The sequence below is a fragment of the Calidris pugnax genome, unplaced genomic scaffold (assembly GCF_001431845.1).
Source record: "Calidris pugnax isolate Ruff unplaced genomic scaffold, ASM143184v1 scaffold86, whole genome shotgun sequence".
Lineage (NCBI taxonomy): Eukaryota > Metazoa > Chordata > Aves > Charadriiformes > Scolopacidae > Calidris > Calidris pugnax.
Window position 1 is genome coordinate 1,442,919 of NW_015090843.1, and position 13,597 is coordinate 1,456,515.

Sequence of the window (13,597 nt, forward strand, 5' to 3'; positions counted from 1 at the left end):
GGTTTGTGCCCTCTCCTCTTCTCCCGGTGGCCACACAATGAATCCCATCATGCCTTTTCCTCAGGGGCAGCAGAATTGTAATTCCTGGGGTGCTGGGATCATCCTCGGGTCCCTTCTGCTCCTCGGGGAAGCTTTGATTCCACCTTCAGGACCACCCCTGGGTTTGTGCCCTCTCCTCTTCTCCCGGTGGCCACACAATGAATCCCATCATGAGCTAATCCGTTCGGTGATGATAACATATAGGGGAGGGAATATGTTTTCCAGGAAGGTTTTATTTTTTTTTAATTCCAGGTCAGTTTTCTGTAGGAGCATGGGAGGGGGGAGCGAGCGGGGCCAGAATTAACGCCTGTGTCACTGCAGTGAAAATGTTGACATCTTCTGATCTCTGGAGGCATCTCGGTGCCCAGCCGAGAGCCTGAGAAGGCAACCGGAGTTGACTGTAATTATTAGCGGTGGAGAGGACTTGTTTTAAGGTGTTTACACTAAGGAAGGGTCGGGGATGTGTAAGGTTAAGCTGTCCGGGCTGATAAAAATCAGTGGTATGAAAAAAAAAAAAAAAATATTCAGAAAAATTTAGAGGTAACATCACCACAGAATGGTATGGTATCTCGTTACTGTTTGAACAAAAAAAGCAGAAACCACCACTTTTCGACTTGAAAAGTTGAGAGAGAAATGCAGATAAGCTTTAATTTTGTATTAGAAAATTGGAAGCACACTTAAATTCTACCAATTAAATAGGATGTTGGAGTTTAGACACTTCAGGTTCCATTCAGGTTCTTGAAGATCCACTAAAATTTCGTTTAATGTTTGTTAAATTCCTGACTTCTTTCATGATTCAGAAAAGAGAAATTTAAGGCTAATTGTTAGTTTGCCTATGATTGTTTTTTAAGCTCTGCAGACTTTACTGTTGACTTTGCTTAAAATATAGATGATCTCATTTCATTGCCTGCAAAAATAAAATTAATAAAATCATGTTCCCATCAGATTAAAAATAACCTTGAAGTCATAAAGACTCATTTAAGGTCATAATTTAAAATGCCTGAAATGCCAGAATTAAGGAGGTTTTTCCTCGTGCTTACATTTCTTTTAATCGAGTGTTTATAGAGTGTAGTTCTTCGCGAAGCCCAGAGTTATTTTCACCAAAGGAGAGCTGCCTGGTGGTGACCTCCTCTAAATGAGCAATTCAGGGTTATCAAATCAGACAGCAAGGGACTGGAGGAACCAAGGATTGCACAGGGTACAGCCATTACCTATTAGTATAACTCCACATTAATTTTAAATTGAATTTTTAAAACCTAATTGAGCAGCGTTTTCAAGCTCTGTTCAGTGTGAGCAGGACATAAATTGAAGCAGTATGTACCAGGAACCCTCTAATAAGCAGAGAGCACTGCTGCCTTTCTTCCCTCTCCTTTAAAATCAGTAGTAATGCCCTGACATTAAAAAGAAGAATTTAATTAGGAGATCGTGGCAGTGCATCTGAACTCTGACTTGCTAATGGCTCGTCGGTGGAAGGGACACGCACCAAAATGAATGCGGGGGATTTTTTTTTTGTTTAACGTCCATTTTTTAAGTGACAACTCTCTTCTGTTTCAACTTTTCATCATTTTAATGACGGGGAAAATATTTTAATGGGTAAGCTGTACACGGAGATAGACTTTGAAGATGTAATTGTGCAGCTGGATTCCCAAGAAACAAATCCTAATACAGAGAAATTGGAGCAACTACTCTAAGCCTTGTAAGATAAAGTGGTAGGAAATCACTAATGTAAATAGCGAAGAAAATCCTAGGTTTTGTTGTTGGAGCAGAACAGTAAAGCTTGTTAAATTTTATTTTGATTAATTGCTCTGAAAGCGCATTAATATTTCATTTTAAGTAGGAGGCCAGTTCACCCTGTGTCTCCCCGTGAAGCCTGCAGACGAGCTGAAGTCAGCAAGTCCTGAGCTTCAGAGGGTAAATTATTTTACGCAGCGGCCTTGGACGTGCGTCTCTGCCACAGACAGAACTTAGGGAAGGGAGTCCTTAATTTTAGAAAACTCTCTTAATATTTATTTTTTCCTGCATTACATGGGTTACTCCTGGACTCTGCTGTCGTATAATTTTTAGCAATACGCCTTCTGCTTGGTCAGTTTAACAGTTTTGTGGCCAGTTTGTGTTTCGTGGGGGAGCAGGGACAAGCACCGGAGGAAGAAAGTACCATGAGGTTTGATTAATTTGGTTACTTCAAGGCAGCGTATCCAAGTTTTATATTAAGTTATCATTCCAGAGAGCTGAAACCTTTGGCTGAAACTGGGCGGGGAGAGGTTGAAAATCCTGCTTTTGGATTTAGCTTTTGCTATCAGAAGCAGCCAGCAAAGAGGAGTGGGTGGTGCACCTCCCACAACATAATTTTACTGTAGCTTAAGAAGCATTGAAATAAGGCCTTTAACATCACCCCTCGTTGGTGGGATATTGGAATTTAATAATTTCATTGATCCCTGAAGGTTCAGTAAGGGCCTTTCAGCCGTAGGCGTCTCTGCAGGTGTCAGCAAACTTCCTTAATTCTTCTTAATTACAGCCAGATTCTTGTGGAGCTGAGAAGGACTCAGCTGTGCTGTGATGGGAACATGGAAAGCTGGACCCAAGTTTCTGGTGCCATGGGAAAAAGGGTGGCTGTGAGCCAGGAACGAGTGGCATCTTCATGAGATGAGGAAGATGGGATTTTCCTTGGAGAAGCAAAATTGGCCAAGGACTAGTCAGGGGTTTTTCCTTCTATCTGGCATCGGCCAATGGAAAGGATACCTCTGAAAAATCTCTTGGATAAGTTTTTTGCAACTCATGGGCAATATTCACTTCAACATCGAATATCAATCCCTTCATCCCCCAGCCTGTTTTGACACTGGGGAGTTGTGCCAGCCCAAGTGCAGGACCCTGTACTTGGTCTTGTTGATCCTCATGAGATTCACATGGACCCACTTCTTGAGCACCTCCAGGTCCCTCTGGATGGCATCCCATGTTGTGCCAACCCAAGTGCAGGACCCTGTACTTGGACTTGTTGATCCTCACATGGACCCACTTCTTGACCACCTCCAGGTCCCTCTGGATGGCATCCCATTCCTCAGGTGTGTCAACCGCACCACGTAGCTTTGCAGATTACACCAAAAGTTTATTACAATGAGGGTGGTGAAACACTGGAACAGTAGCTTTGCAGATTACACCGAAAGTTTATTACAATGAGGGTGATGAAACACTGGTAGATGGTAAATGTGCCATCCCTGGAAACATTCAAGGTCAGGTTGTCTGGCGCTCTAAGCAACCTGGTCTAGTCAAGATGTCCCTGCTCATTGCAGGGGGGTTCGAGATATCCCTGCTCATTGCAGGGGGGTTGGACTAGATGACCTTTAAAGATCCCTTCCAACCCAAACTATTCTATGATTCCATTCTGAGAGTCACACCAATAAACCTGCTGTAGATCCCATTCTAAGAGTCACACCAATAAACCTGCTGTAGATCCAGGTGATGGTGTGGCCCTTGCAGTTGGAATTGCAGTTACTGCAAGAGCTTGAAATCTGCCGCGTTTGGTATAAATGGCTGTCTTCCCCCAAGGGAAGGGTGCTTTGACTGGTGCAATAAAGCTAAAATTCATCTGTTTAAACGTATTAATAGTTAAAATGAGTACTTGTTGCACTGAGTCTGCATCAGGGCTGAACCCCTGGCCAGTCTATGGCAGAACGGTTTAGAGAGTGACTGACTTGTGCAAAGATTGCAAAGGGTAGGTGTAAAATGAAGTGTTGGAGCATTAGGAAGTTCTCCTGCTGGAGACAGGGGGCTGGCGAATCACCACATGCAGCGTTAACTCATTGCTAAAATTCATCTGTTTAAACGTATTAATAGTTAAAATGAGTACTTGTTGCACTGAGTCTGCATCAGGGCTGAACCCCTGGCCAGTCTATGGCAGAACGGTTTAGAGAGTGACTGACTTGTGCAAAGATTGCAAAGGGTAGGTGTAAAATGAAGTGTTGGAGCATTAGGAAGTTCTCCTGCTGGAGACAGGGGGCTGGCGAATCACCACATGCAGCGTTAACTCATTGCCTCTTTCTCCCCTCTCTATTTTTGCCACAGGCTTTCAGGTTATTATTAAATTTTGTGGCTCAGTAGCGCTCGGTTGTGTTAGGCAGAAAGCTCCGAGTTTAAGACCTCAATGAAGTTTCTCATTCCAGGGGTTGGTTAGGGCTGAAAAATGACCGTGGAGGTCACGTTTTGTGACATCTTGAGCAGAGCAGGTGATGGAGTTTCACAGAAATTTCTTACCAGGGACTGAGTAAAGCTGAGTGCTCAGAAACTGTGTTCTTGACGGGGAATAACGTGGTTGATCCATGGGGGAGAGCAGGATCATAATTTGTTCACTCGGTGCATATTTCTGTTGTTTTTTTTTTTTTTAATGCTAACTTTTGATGGAGGATCTGTTCTTCGATTAAAATCAAAATTGAGCATTTAGTATGAGTGGGAATAAAGAAAAAGGGTCACAAAAGAGCTCAAACTGTTTCTGCCTCACTGACCTCTCACCCTGCCCCGTGGCTCCAGACAGATTAAATTTCTCAGTGATTTGTGGCAGATATGACTTTTTTCAGAACTCTTTAAACTCTTTCCTTTAAATGAGATATACATCATTCCTCTTTTAGCAGCTTCCTTCCCTCCCCTTTTTATTTCCACTAGCTTTAGGTAGAAAGATGGTGCTTAGTGTAACAAAGGTACAATTTTAGAAGGTATTGAAATCGGGCAGATAAAAGGGAGCATTAAAAAGGAAATATTGGCTGGTTGCTCAAAAAGAGCTGTTGGAAACCTATGAAATACCTCAATGACAGGTTTGTTTAAATATTTTTTACAATACACCCAGTGTATCTGTTACAATTTTATTTAAAGTTGAATGAATTTTCTTAGGGGAGTAGAGCTGCTACTGCTGGGCTCTCCTGTGGCCTCAGCTATGAAGCAACAGCAGTTGGTATGTCCTGGGCATGTTTTATGGCGAAAACCTGATGCTTTTCACCCCAAAACTGAGTTCTGAAATGCTTTTGAGTCCTGGTTTGTTCTTGATGGGACCTCAGCACTCAGCTCTTCTACCATGGCAATGGGCGAATGCGTTTGGTTTTGTGTGCTCTTTGTGTGATGGTCGTGATAAATGTCTTTGTGTTCTTAGATAACTCTGCCTCGGTCTCTCTTCTTTTCAGAGAAGAAACGGGGAAGATATTCCAGTTGCTCAGACTAAAAACATCAATCACAGAAGATTTGCTGCTACCTTTAAGTTGCAAGAGGTGACAAAAACCGACCAGGATTTATACCGCTGTGTCACTCAGTCAGAGAGAGGTTCTGGAGTCTCAAATTTTGCTCAACTCATTGTTCGAGGTAAAGTTTTAATCCTTTTCGTTGTATCCATTTAAATGTTCTTAATACCGGTGCTTTGATTTGCAAAACTCCTTACAATTGCTTCCCATAGAATATATCTGTGTAAAACCCCTGATCCTGGGTGTGTGTAACTTGCCCGGATGCTTTTCTGTGGATGGTGCTTGTTGAACTTAAGGTGAAAAATGCTCAACTTTTCATAAATATTTTTCCGGGTAGGAGAGAATGCGGTGGAGTTTGTTAACATGCCCTTTTAAAGCCTGTTGGGCAGACTGGTTGTACAGCAAATAATAATACATTGTGCTGTTACCTGGGAGACAGGTATATAAAAATAGTTGTAAACTTCCACCTAGCCAAGGACTGAGAGCATTATGGTGATCATTTCCAACCTCTGAAATAGGAGAGGAAAATGAAAATATTTTTTTTTTTTCCTACTTCTTTGTTGCAATTAATTCAGAAGCTGGCTGGGGTGCAACTGCAGTTTGTGTGTGGAGAGGTTGGGTCGGCCATTTATTTATGCATTTTGTGTTCTGGAAGCACACCATCTGACTGGCAGAGGATATAATTGAATACAGGAGTTTGGTTTTCTCTTCCAGAAGCCCCTTGCTGTTTGGCCTGGGATAAGGTATAAAATCTCTCCTTGCCTAATTGTGTCACCTGTAAAATTTCCCTCCTGGTTGTGATGAGGCTTAATAAAATATATTTTGAAGTGGGGGAAAAAGAAGTGGTACAAAATCTGTCTCGTTTGGCTCATCTGGGAACCAGCTCCTTGGTCAGTTGGCACCAGGGAGTCACCCACCACGTCTGGGGCAGGACAGGGAGAAGAAGTAGTACAAAATCTGCCTCGTTTGGCTCATTGGTCTGGAAACCAGCTCCTTGGTCAGTTGGTACCAGGGAGTCACCCACCACGTCTGGGGCAGGACAGGGAGAGGGGGCTTGTCCTCGGCTTGTAGAGGTCAAAGTAGCATAGAAAATGCTCAACAATAATTAGTATTTGCTGGCAGAGGCCTTTTCCTGGGGAGACCAGTTGATTGAGATCAACTAGGTTTTACAGCTTCTATATAACATCAATAAAAATGGGCTTTGCTGACCATGTGAGGATTTAGACAATATGTTAACAGCTTTTTTTATTCTGCCTTTTGTCCAGCAAAGTGCAAGATGGTCTTCACCCTAATACAAGGAAATTAGTCCTGTTACAGCACGAAAACAGACTTTCTGTTTTGTTGTTAAAAAAGCAGGGCAATGGATATATTTATCCAATAAATGAAGTTGGGTTTTCTTTTTTTTTTTTCTTTTCTATTGTAATAGAGCAATAAAATGGTGTTTAAACCACTATTCTCTCAAGAAGTGAGATAACAATATCAAAAGGACAGGGAGAGGGGGCTTGTCCTCGGCTTGTAGAGGTCAAAGTAGCATAGAAAATGCTCAACAATAATTAGTATTTGCTGGCAGAGGCCTTTTCCTGGGGAGACCAGTTGATTGAGATCAACTAGGTTTTACAGCTTCTATATAACATCAATAAAAATGGGCTTTGCTGACCATGTGAGGATTTAGACAATATGTTAACAGCTTTTTTTATTCTGCCTTTTGTCCAGCAAAGTGCAAGATGGTCTTCACCCTAATACAAGGAAATTGGTCCTGTTACAGCACAAAAACAGACTTTCTGTTTTGTTGTTAAAAAAGCAGGGCAATGGATATATTTATCCAATAAATGAAGTTGGGTTTTCTTTTTTTTTTTTCTTTTCTATTGTAATAGAGCAATAAAATGGTGTTTAAACCACTATTCTCTCAAGAAGTGAGATAACAATATCAAACTTCATGGTACTCTCTTTTTCAGTGCAGAATATTGTTTTGCTGAGAAGCTTCGGTCATTTGATAGCAAATACCATCTTTATGCCTCAGAACATAAGCTTGATATCTATAGCTATATATTCAATAGCTGTATAGGTTTCATATTTTAAGGCTAATTTTACTTTTTGTGTGCTTTTTGCACTGGAAGCACCAAAATTGTAAGCAATGTTTATAGAGAGAATAAAAAAAAATAGAAAAGAAAAAAATATTAATCTTCTAAAAACATTTCTATATATTTGACATCATGGTAGAGAACAAAGATTTATGTTTTATACTAGGATTTATTGCTTGCTGTTATATTTGAAAAGCAATATACAGTAATATATTTTCTTGTTTGTCTGGATAACCACTAAATAAATCTTGTTAACCAAAAAAGCATACCCTTAGGGATCAGCTACCCTGGTGTTAAAACTGTGCTGAAAATTAACCATAATGACAGGTCCTATATCTCAGTGGCACTTTAAAGCTGACATCCTGCTACATGGATACAAAAGATGATAATTTTAAGGGAAATTTTTGGGCCACTGATACGAATTGCCTTTAATAAGAGCTGGCATAGTATTGCCCATTGTCAAAGATGACCCAGGGGGAAGAGTTTATTAGTGCGTTTCCTTCTAAACTGGAAGTGACAGGGCACGCTCGGGGCCCTTTTCTTGCTGTTTGGAACAAATGAAAATTTCGCCGCGGAATTCTCGTGCTGAAGAATATTGATCTGTATGTTCTCACAGCCAGAGGAAGGGAAAAAATACCCCAGGAAACACAATTCACTTTGTCGTGGCTTTAGTGTTGCTTCCAGATCGTTTTGAGGAATGAGAAGGTCTTTGGTTTGTAGAAGCCAAACTTTATTGACAAGGCTGGTTATTAGAGAGTGAGGGATGAGGAACAGGAGTTGTTGCCCCGTAACTCAAAATCCTGGGTGTACTTGGCCAAGTTTTCCACATCAGAATAGACGTGGTACCATAATATCAGTGTAGAGGCATTTGATACTTCTCTGATGGGCAATCCATAAGTTAGTCTTGGTAATGAAAATTTCCAGTTATATGATGTACGTTCTGTTGAAAAATCATGATTTCATTTTGAGCTTTAACAGAAGAATTACTTTCAGTGGAGTTCTGAAGTTTATTACAAATGTAGTTACCTGGGAGGGATGGTCTGCATTTAAGGACCCTGAAAGGGATGACTCAATGACTCTGATTAATTTTTTTGAAGAAAGATCAGTCTAGGTTAGGATTTGTAATTCAATTGTGACGTTTTACTCAAAGTAGCTCCAGTCAATGATTTCAAGCCTCACCTTTGCTTAGAGCAGGTCTTCAGCTAAGGCTCAGTGACTACATTGTATTGATTTTTTTTTTTTTAATTATTTTATTTTTTTTTTTTAACGTGGTTTCTGTGTCGTTGCTGTTATCCTTGGGTATGAGCAGAAGGGGTTCTCCCATTTCCCTTCCTTTTACGGGAAGCTTGGGGTTGTCATTACTGTTAGTTGACTTACCCTCCTGAATAGGTCCATCTGATTAATGATCTATTTATATTTTGCCTTGGTGGCCAGTAAATTTACAATTTCTGGGAAGTTAATTTCTCAAAACCTTCGGGGTTGTCTGTACTGGAACTTGAGGGAGAAACTGGGAGGAACGGTAGCTGTGACATTTAAATCAGAGTGAACAAGAAGGAATGGACATTTTCTTTCTTTTTACTTGTTTCTTTCTTACTTTTGAGAACTCAAAGTTTTTCTGCTCCTTTTGCTACTTAACGTGGAGCTGTAGAAAGTGCGTGCCCAAAGACACTGCCTGTGCCCTGGCTCATCTGTACATCACTTGGTCTATACAATTGTGTAGACTTCCGAAGTTGTGGTACCAAATGCACTGATCTTCAGGCAGTAAAGAACTTTGCTCTGTAATCAGTTCTTGTGCCGTGTCATTGTTCACAGCTCTTAAAAAAAATACTGGAATATTTGTCTGAAGTTGGGGATATTTATCAGAAAAGTGATTTTGTGCACCAAGAAAAGAGGTAGTTTTCATCACAGCCGTTGCGATCAACTTTTTGGTTGCCCAGGCATGGTAAAAGTGGCTGTCTGGAGGAGATGAAGCTGATGTTGCATTCTTACGAGGTTTGTTAGCAAAAATTTGTAAAATAATCCAAATGTAGTGTGTTCCTGTTTGGAATGTCTTACACTTGGGCAGCCTTGCAGGGAGGATGAATAAAATCACCATTTTGTTTGGGTGCAGTGTACCTGGAAGATCCAGATGAGTGATAAGTCTTTAGGTTTTGGGTTTTTTTTTTTATTTTCATGAAACAGCAGTTTGTTGCTCAAAAAAAAAAAAAGAACCCACTCTCTCACATGTTATGATGATGAATTACACTTCATGTAAAGTGTGTGTATGCCTTCCCAAGTTTGTTTTCCTTTAAAGTTGGTACACGTTGTTAGCAGACTAATGGTACAAAACTTAGTAATACATTATTAAATACTGCAAAATTAGCAGAAAATGCAGTGTGTTTTATTTTATGTAGTGGATCTTACATAGAGTAGTTGAAAGAAAGTAGGTTACTTAAAGAAAAATAAGGGAAAAACCCTCTGAAAATGTATGAATCAACTGTAGCGTTTGTTAATAATACGTGATTAGTTCTATTTTACGTCTGGTTCTACTGTTAAGTTTCTAAGTTTTATTTGAGTCATAAATTATAACAATTTTTTGTGGTTTTACTTGGTGAACATATTTTTTCTTTTTAACATTTCTTCATCCAGCCCCAACAGCTCTTCTGTGGTGGGGTCAAAGCAAGGGGAGGCCTACACCTTGATTTATAGTTCCAATATGGGATTGTCTTCATGTCCCTGGAAAATCCAAGTTAGTAACAGAAACAAAAAGAAAGGCAGTTTTACTCCATGTGTTTTCTTCTACTGTCTTCTGACCGTTCTTCCAGAAATCACAAGTTCTGGTAAAATGACCTGTGTATGAGTTCATTTTGTTTCTTGGATGTGCTTTGACATGGCAAAAGTCTCCCCTCTAAGTCATTAGGTTCATGTTTTGTCAGGGTTTGTGATGATATTCTTCTTTGTTTTCCTTACTGGACTTAGTTTGCCACCAGGATCAGTTCTTTTTTATGTAAGCCAGTCTGGCAGTGATATTTCTGCCTTTCTTGTCTGAAATCCCTTTGAGGACTTTTTTGTAGGAAAACCAGCAATTTGGCTGGTCCCCGGTGATGCCAGTACTTCTCATAGGAGCAGTGTTTTGTTTCTTCTTACAAAAGAACCTGAAGCTTTTCCATTTGAGAAAGTTGTGGACCGAAATTTACTTTCCAGATTTCACTAGTACTTGTTTTGTCTGGAAAAAAACTGAAATCTGTGGACTTGCTCCAGATGTGTGTCCTCAGTTTTGCCTCCCTGGTTTATTTGTTGAGCAAAATAGCAGGCTTAAAAAATATGTCAAGGAGAGCAGTAGATTGCAGACAGAAGTGAATGCATCAGGTAGTGTGAATATATTCTTCTGGCTTGCGAATGGGCTAACTCTTTTTGTACCAATTTTGGTGAATGACCCATATCTCTGTCCTTCAATATTAATTTCTCTCATGAATAGTAGATTTAATTTTTTTTAGCACCTCTTGGTTATCTCACTCCCCATCATAAACGCGAGACAAATCAGGCTATCAGTGATATTTTGTGTTGTGTTCAGGAATTCAGTCTCCAGGGGTTGGGGGGGATGTATAATAGGGCTTTGGACTCTATGTCTGAGGAGTCTTGAGCTGAGTCTTTGGGTGCTTTTTTCTCTGAACTCCCTGATTTTCAGAGCAGAGGGGAAACTGGGGAGAGAGGTTCTACAGTCCAAGGTGTTGAAATCTGTGGGTTTTGCCTTGTTCTCTTGGCCAAGTGCCCCTTTGAACCCTTGCCAGGCTTCTACAGGAGTACACAAACAGTTTAGCTTGAGTCCAAAGACCCATGTAGCAGATATTAGTGCTGTTACTCTTTTGGACCCCCAGATCACCTTCAAAACTACTTTATATTCCAACTTTCCCTATTAGTTGAAGCCTAATTTTCTCCTGGTTTTATTCCTGCAGGAAAAGCAGATGACAACGTCTTAATGACTTTGCTGCAGTTGGAAAAATAATGAAATGCTTTTATGAAGTTTTTCTAAACCTCACTAATAAAACACAAGTTATACTTTGGGTGTAAGCATCCTTCAGAGCCCAGGGTCTAATTAAATTGATCTTTTAGTGGCATCCTCTAGTTTTAATTTCTCTACCATATTAAGATCCTATCCTCTTTAAGCAGGTTTAACACAGAAATTGTATTTTCAATCCTCTGCTTCTTACAGCAAGTAAAGAGGGGCTGTCACCCCAAAGTCCAGTCCTGCCTCCTTCATGTATGAAGAATGAAACATGAATATAGGAAAATACCTCAGTAAGTCTCAATTTATTAGTTATGAACATAGAGACAGATGGGAGTCCCGAGCTCTTCATACTTTGACCATCCCAGAACAGCAGCCCTGCTTTCTCCTTGGGCAACTCAAGTAACTCTGCTCTTCTTTGCTCAGGCAACATTTATCTCTGGTTTATGTAATTAATAGGTGCATTGCTTATTTTCTTCAGACAGCACAGGGAAGTTGCTTTTCCTGGAGAAGCAGGAGAAAACAGGTTTGACCGGATTTCTAAAAAAGCTCAAGAGACTTGGATTGGCAGGAGGTAACAGAAATGCAGAGTGTTCAGGATTCTGTGGTTCTGCGTTGCACAATCTTGGCTGTGCAGGGTTACCTTTGAAATGACAGAATCAGAGAATGGTTGAGGTTGGAAGGGATCTCTGGAGGTCATCTGGTTGAACCCCTCTGCTCAAGCAGAACTACCTAGAGCTGGTTGCCCAGGACTATGTCCAGATGGCTTCTGAATATCTCCAAGGATGGAGACTCCGTGACCTCCCTGGGCAGCCTCTGCCAGTGCTTGGTCACCCACAGAGTGAAAAAACATTTCCTGATGTTCAGGTGACCCTCTTGTATTGTTTTAAAGTTTGCATGAAACTATCACTAAAAGTAAAAACCTTGTGTTCTTGGCAAAGATGGGTCTCCTGTTTGGTGTGATGGACTCTGCTTAGCTCATTGCTTCATTATAGTGTTGGCTTAATTTGGGTAGGGAGCGTTTCTATCTCCTCATAATCCTCTTGAAGTCTTTTTTAATGTGAAATGTTGCTTTATTGTAGTTCTGTGATTTGTTCTTTGGGAAGATCTGAAACATGTAAGGTAAAGCACACGCTTTGCTTTCATCTCGTAAGATGTGAGTTTTGTACTGCTTGATACCATCAAAATTAATGTTCTCATTAGGCAAAAGCTACCCTTTTCAGTGCTGATATGCATCTTCTCCCTGTATTCCCTGAACTTTAAGGTGACTTGTGGATCAAAGCAGAAGCCAAAGTCCTGCCTATGGCCGGTATTTGGGGCAGAGTGTCAGAGAAGAGTAGATGTAGGGGGTGTCCCTTGTTGGCACAGGATCCTGGGGGTCTGTGCTTCAGGCATCTTTTCAGTCAAGTGCAATAATCCCTCAGCTTGGACATTAGTGTTATGCCTTGGTTTCTCGCTCGTGGAGAAGATGTGAGAGAGCAGAGGGGCAGAGTACAGAGGCAGAGAGGGACCACTGCTCCTCTTAACTGGTTTCTTCTTGAAAGTGGCATTAATGATTGATGGCATGAGCTTGGTCTCACCGTTTAGGTGATGTCCTGTACCTCTGTCATTTCTTCATGTGCCTCCTTGTTGAGCAAGTACAGAGGTGAATGCAAAACAAACAGAAAATAAAGCATGTGGGAAATTAAAATGTCATCCCTCTGAATAGCGGGATCCCTGTTTGCCTTTAGACTTGATGGGAAGCGGCACGAAGGAAAGGAGAGGAAAAAGCTCTTGGCAGGTGTCACTTTTTGGGGGGGAACAAGGGGATTCTTTGTTTCTTATATCTGCGTTTTATCCAAGTGCGATGACACCAGGATCGTTTGCAGTAACGTGATTTTTCTCATCTTAATTAGAGCTGTCTCCAGACTGCCCCACCACACCAGGGCTGTATTTCACTTGGATAATTTCCCTTCCAGTATCTGGTCTGTCTCTACATTTATTTAAATCTCATGTTTCGTTGGGATAGTGCAGCTCGGGGTGGGCTGTCTCCCTTTAAATGCCGTTGACGTTAGCGGGGAGGTTAAGAAAATATTTACTTAAGGGTAGACAAAGTTCCCTTACCTGCCATCATTTTCCAGTCTGGGGGAGGGGAAAAGCCCCTCCAGGTTTGACACCTCTGTGTGTTGTGCAGGGCTGTTAAAAAGTGTGCCGATGAGTAGATGCATGGTAATGATGAAAAGGAGCACATTTGGAATTCAACGTAGATGGCAGAAAATGCAGGGTGTCAGAGA

The 13,597-nt window shown here is 41.0% G+C and overlaps 1 protein-coding gene across 12 annotated transcripts in view; it reads left to right on the forward strand.

The window, feature by feature from the left end:
- The window catches only part of PTPRK (protein tyrosine phosphatase, receptor type, K), a 353,816-nt gene that overhangs the window by 114,106 nt on the left and 226,113 nt on the right, over positions 1-13,597 (forward strand). For all 12 annotated transcript variants that reach the window (XM_014942619.1, XM_014942624.1, XM_014942626.1 and 9 more), the window contains exon 5: positions 5,205-5,379. In XM_014942619.1, the coding sequence (XP_014798105.1) occupies positions 5,205-5,379 (175 nt within the window). The remainder of the gene's footprint in view (positions 1-5,204; positions 5,380-13,597) is intronic.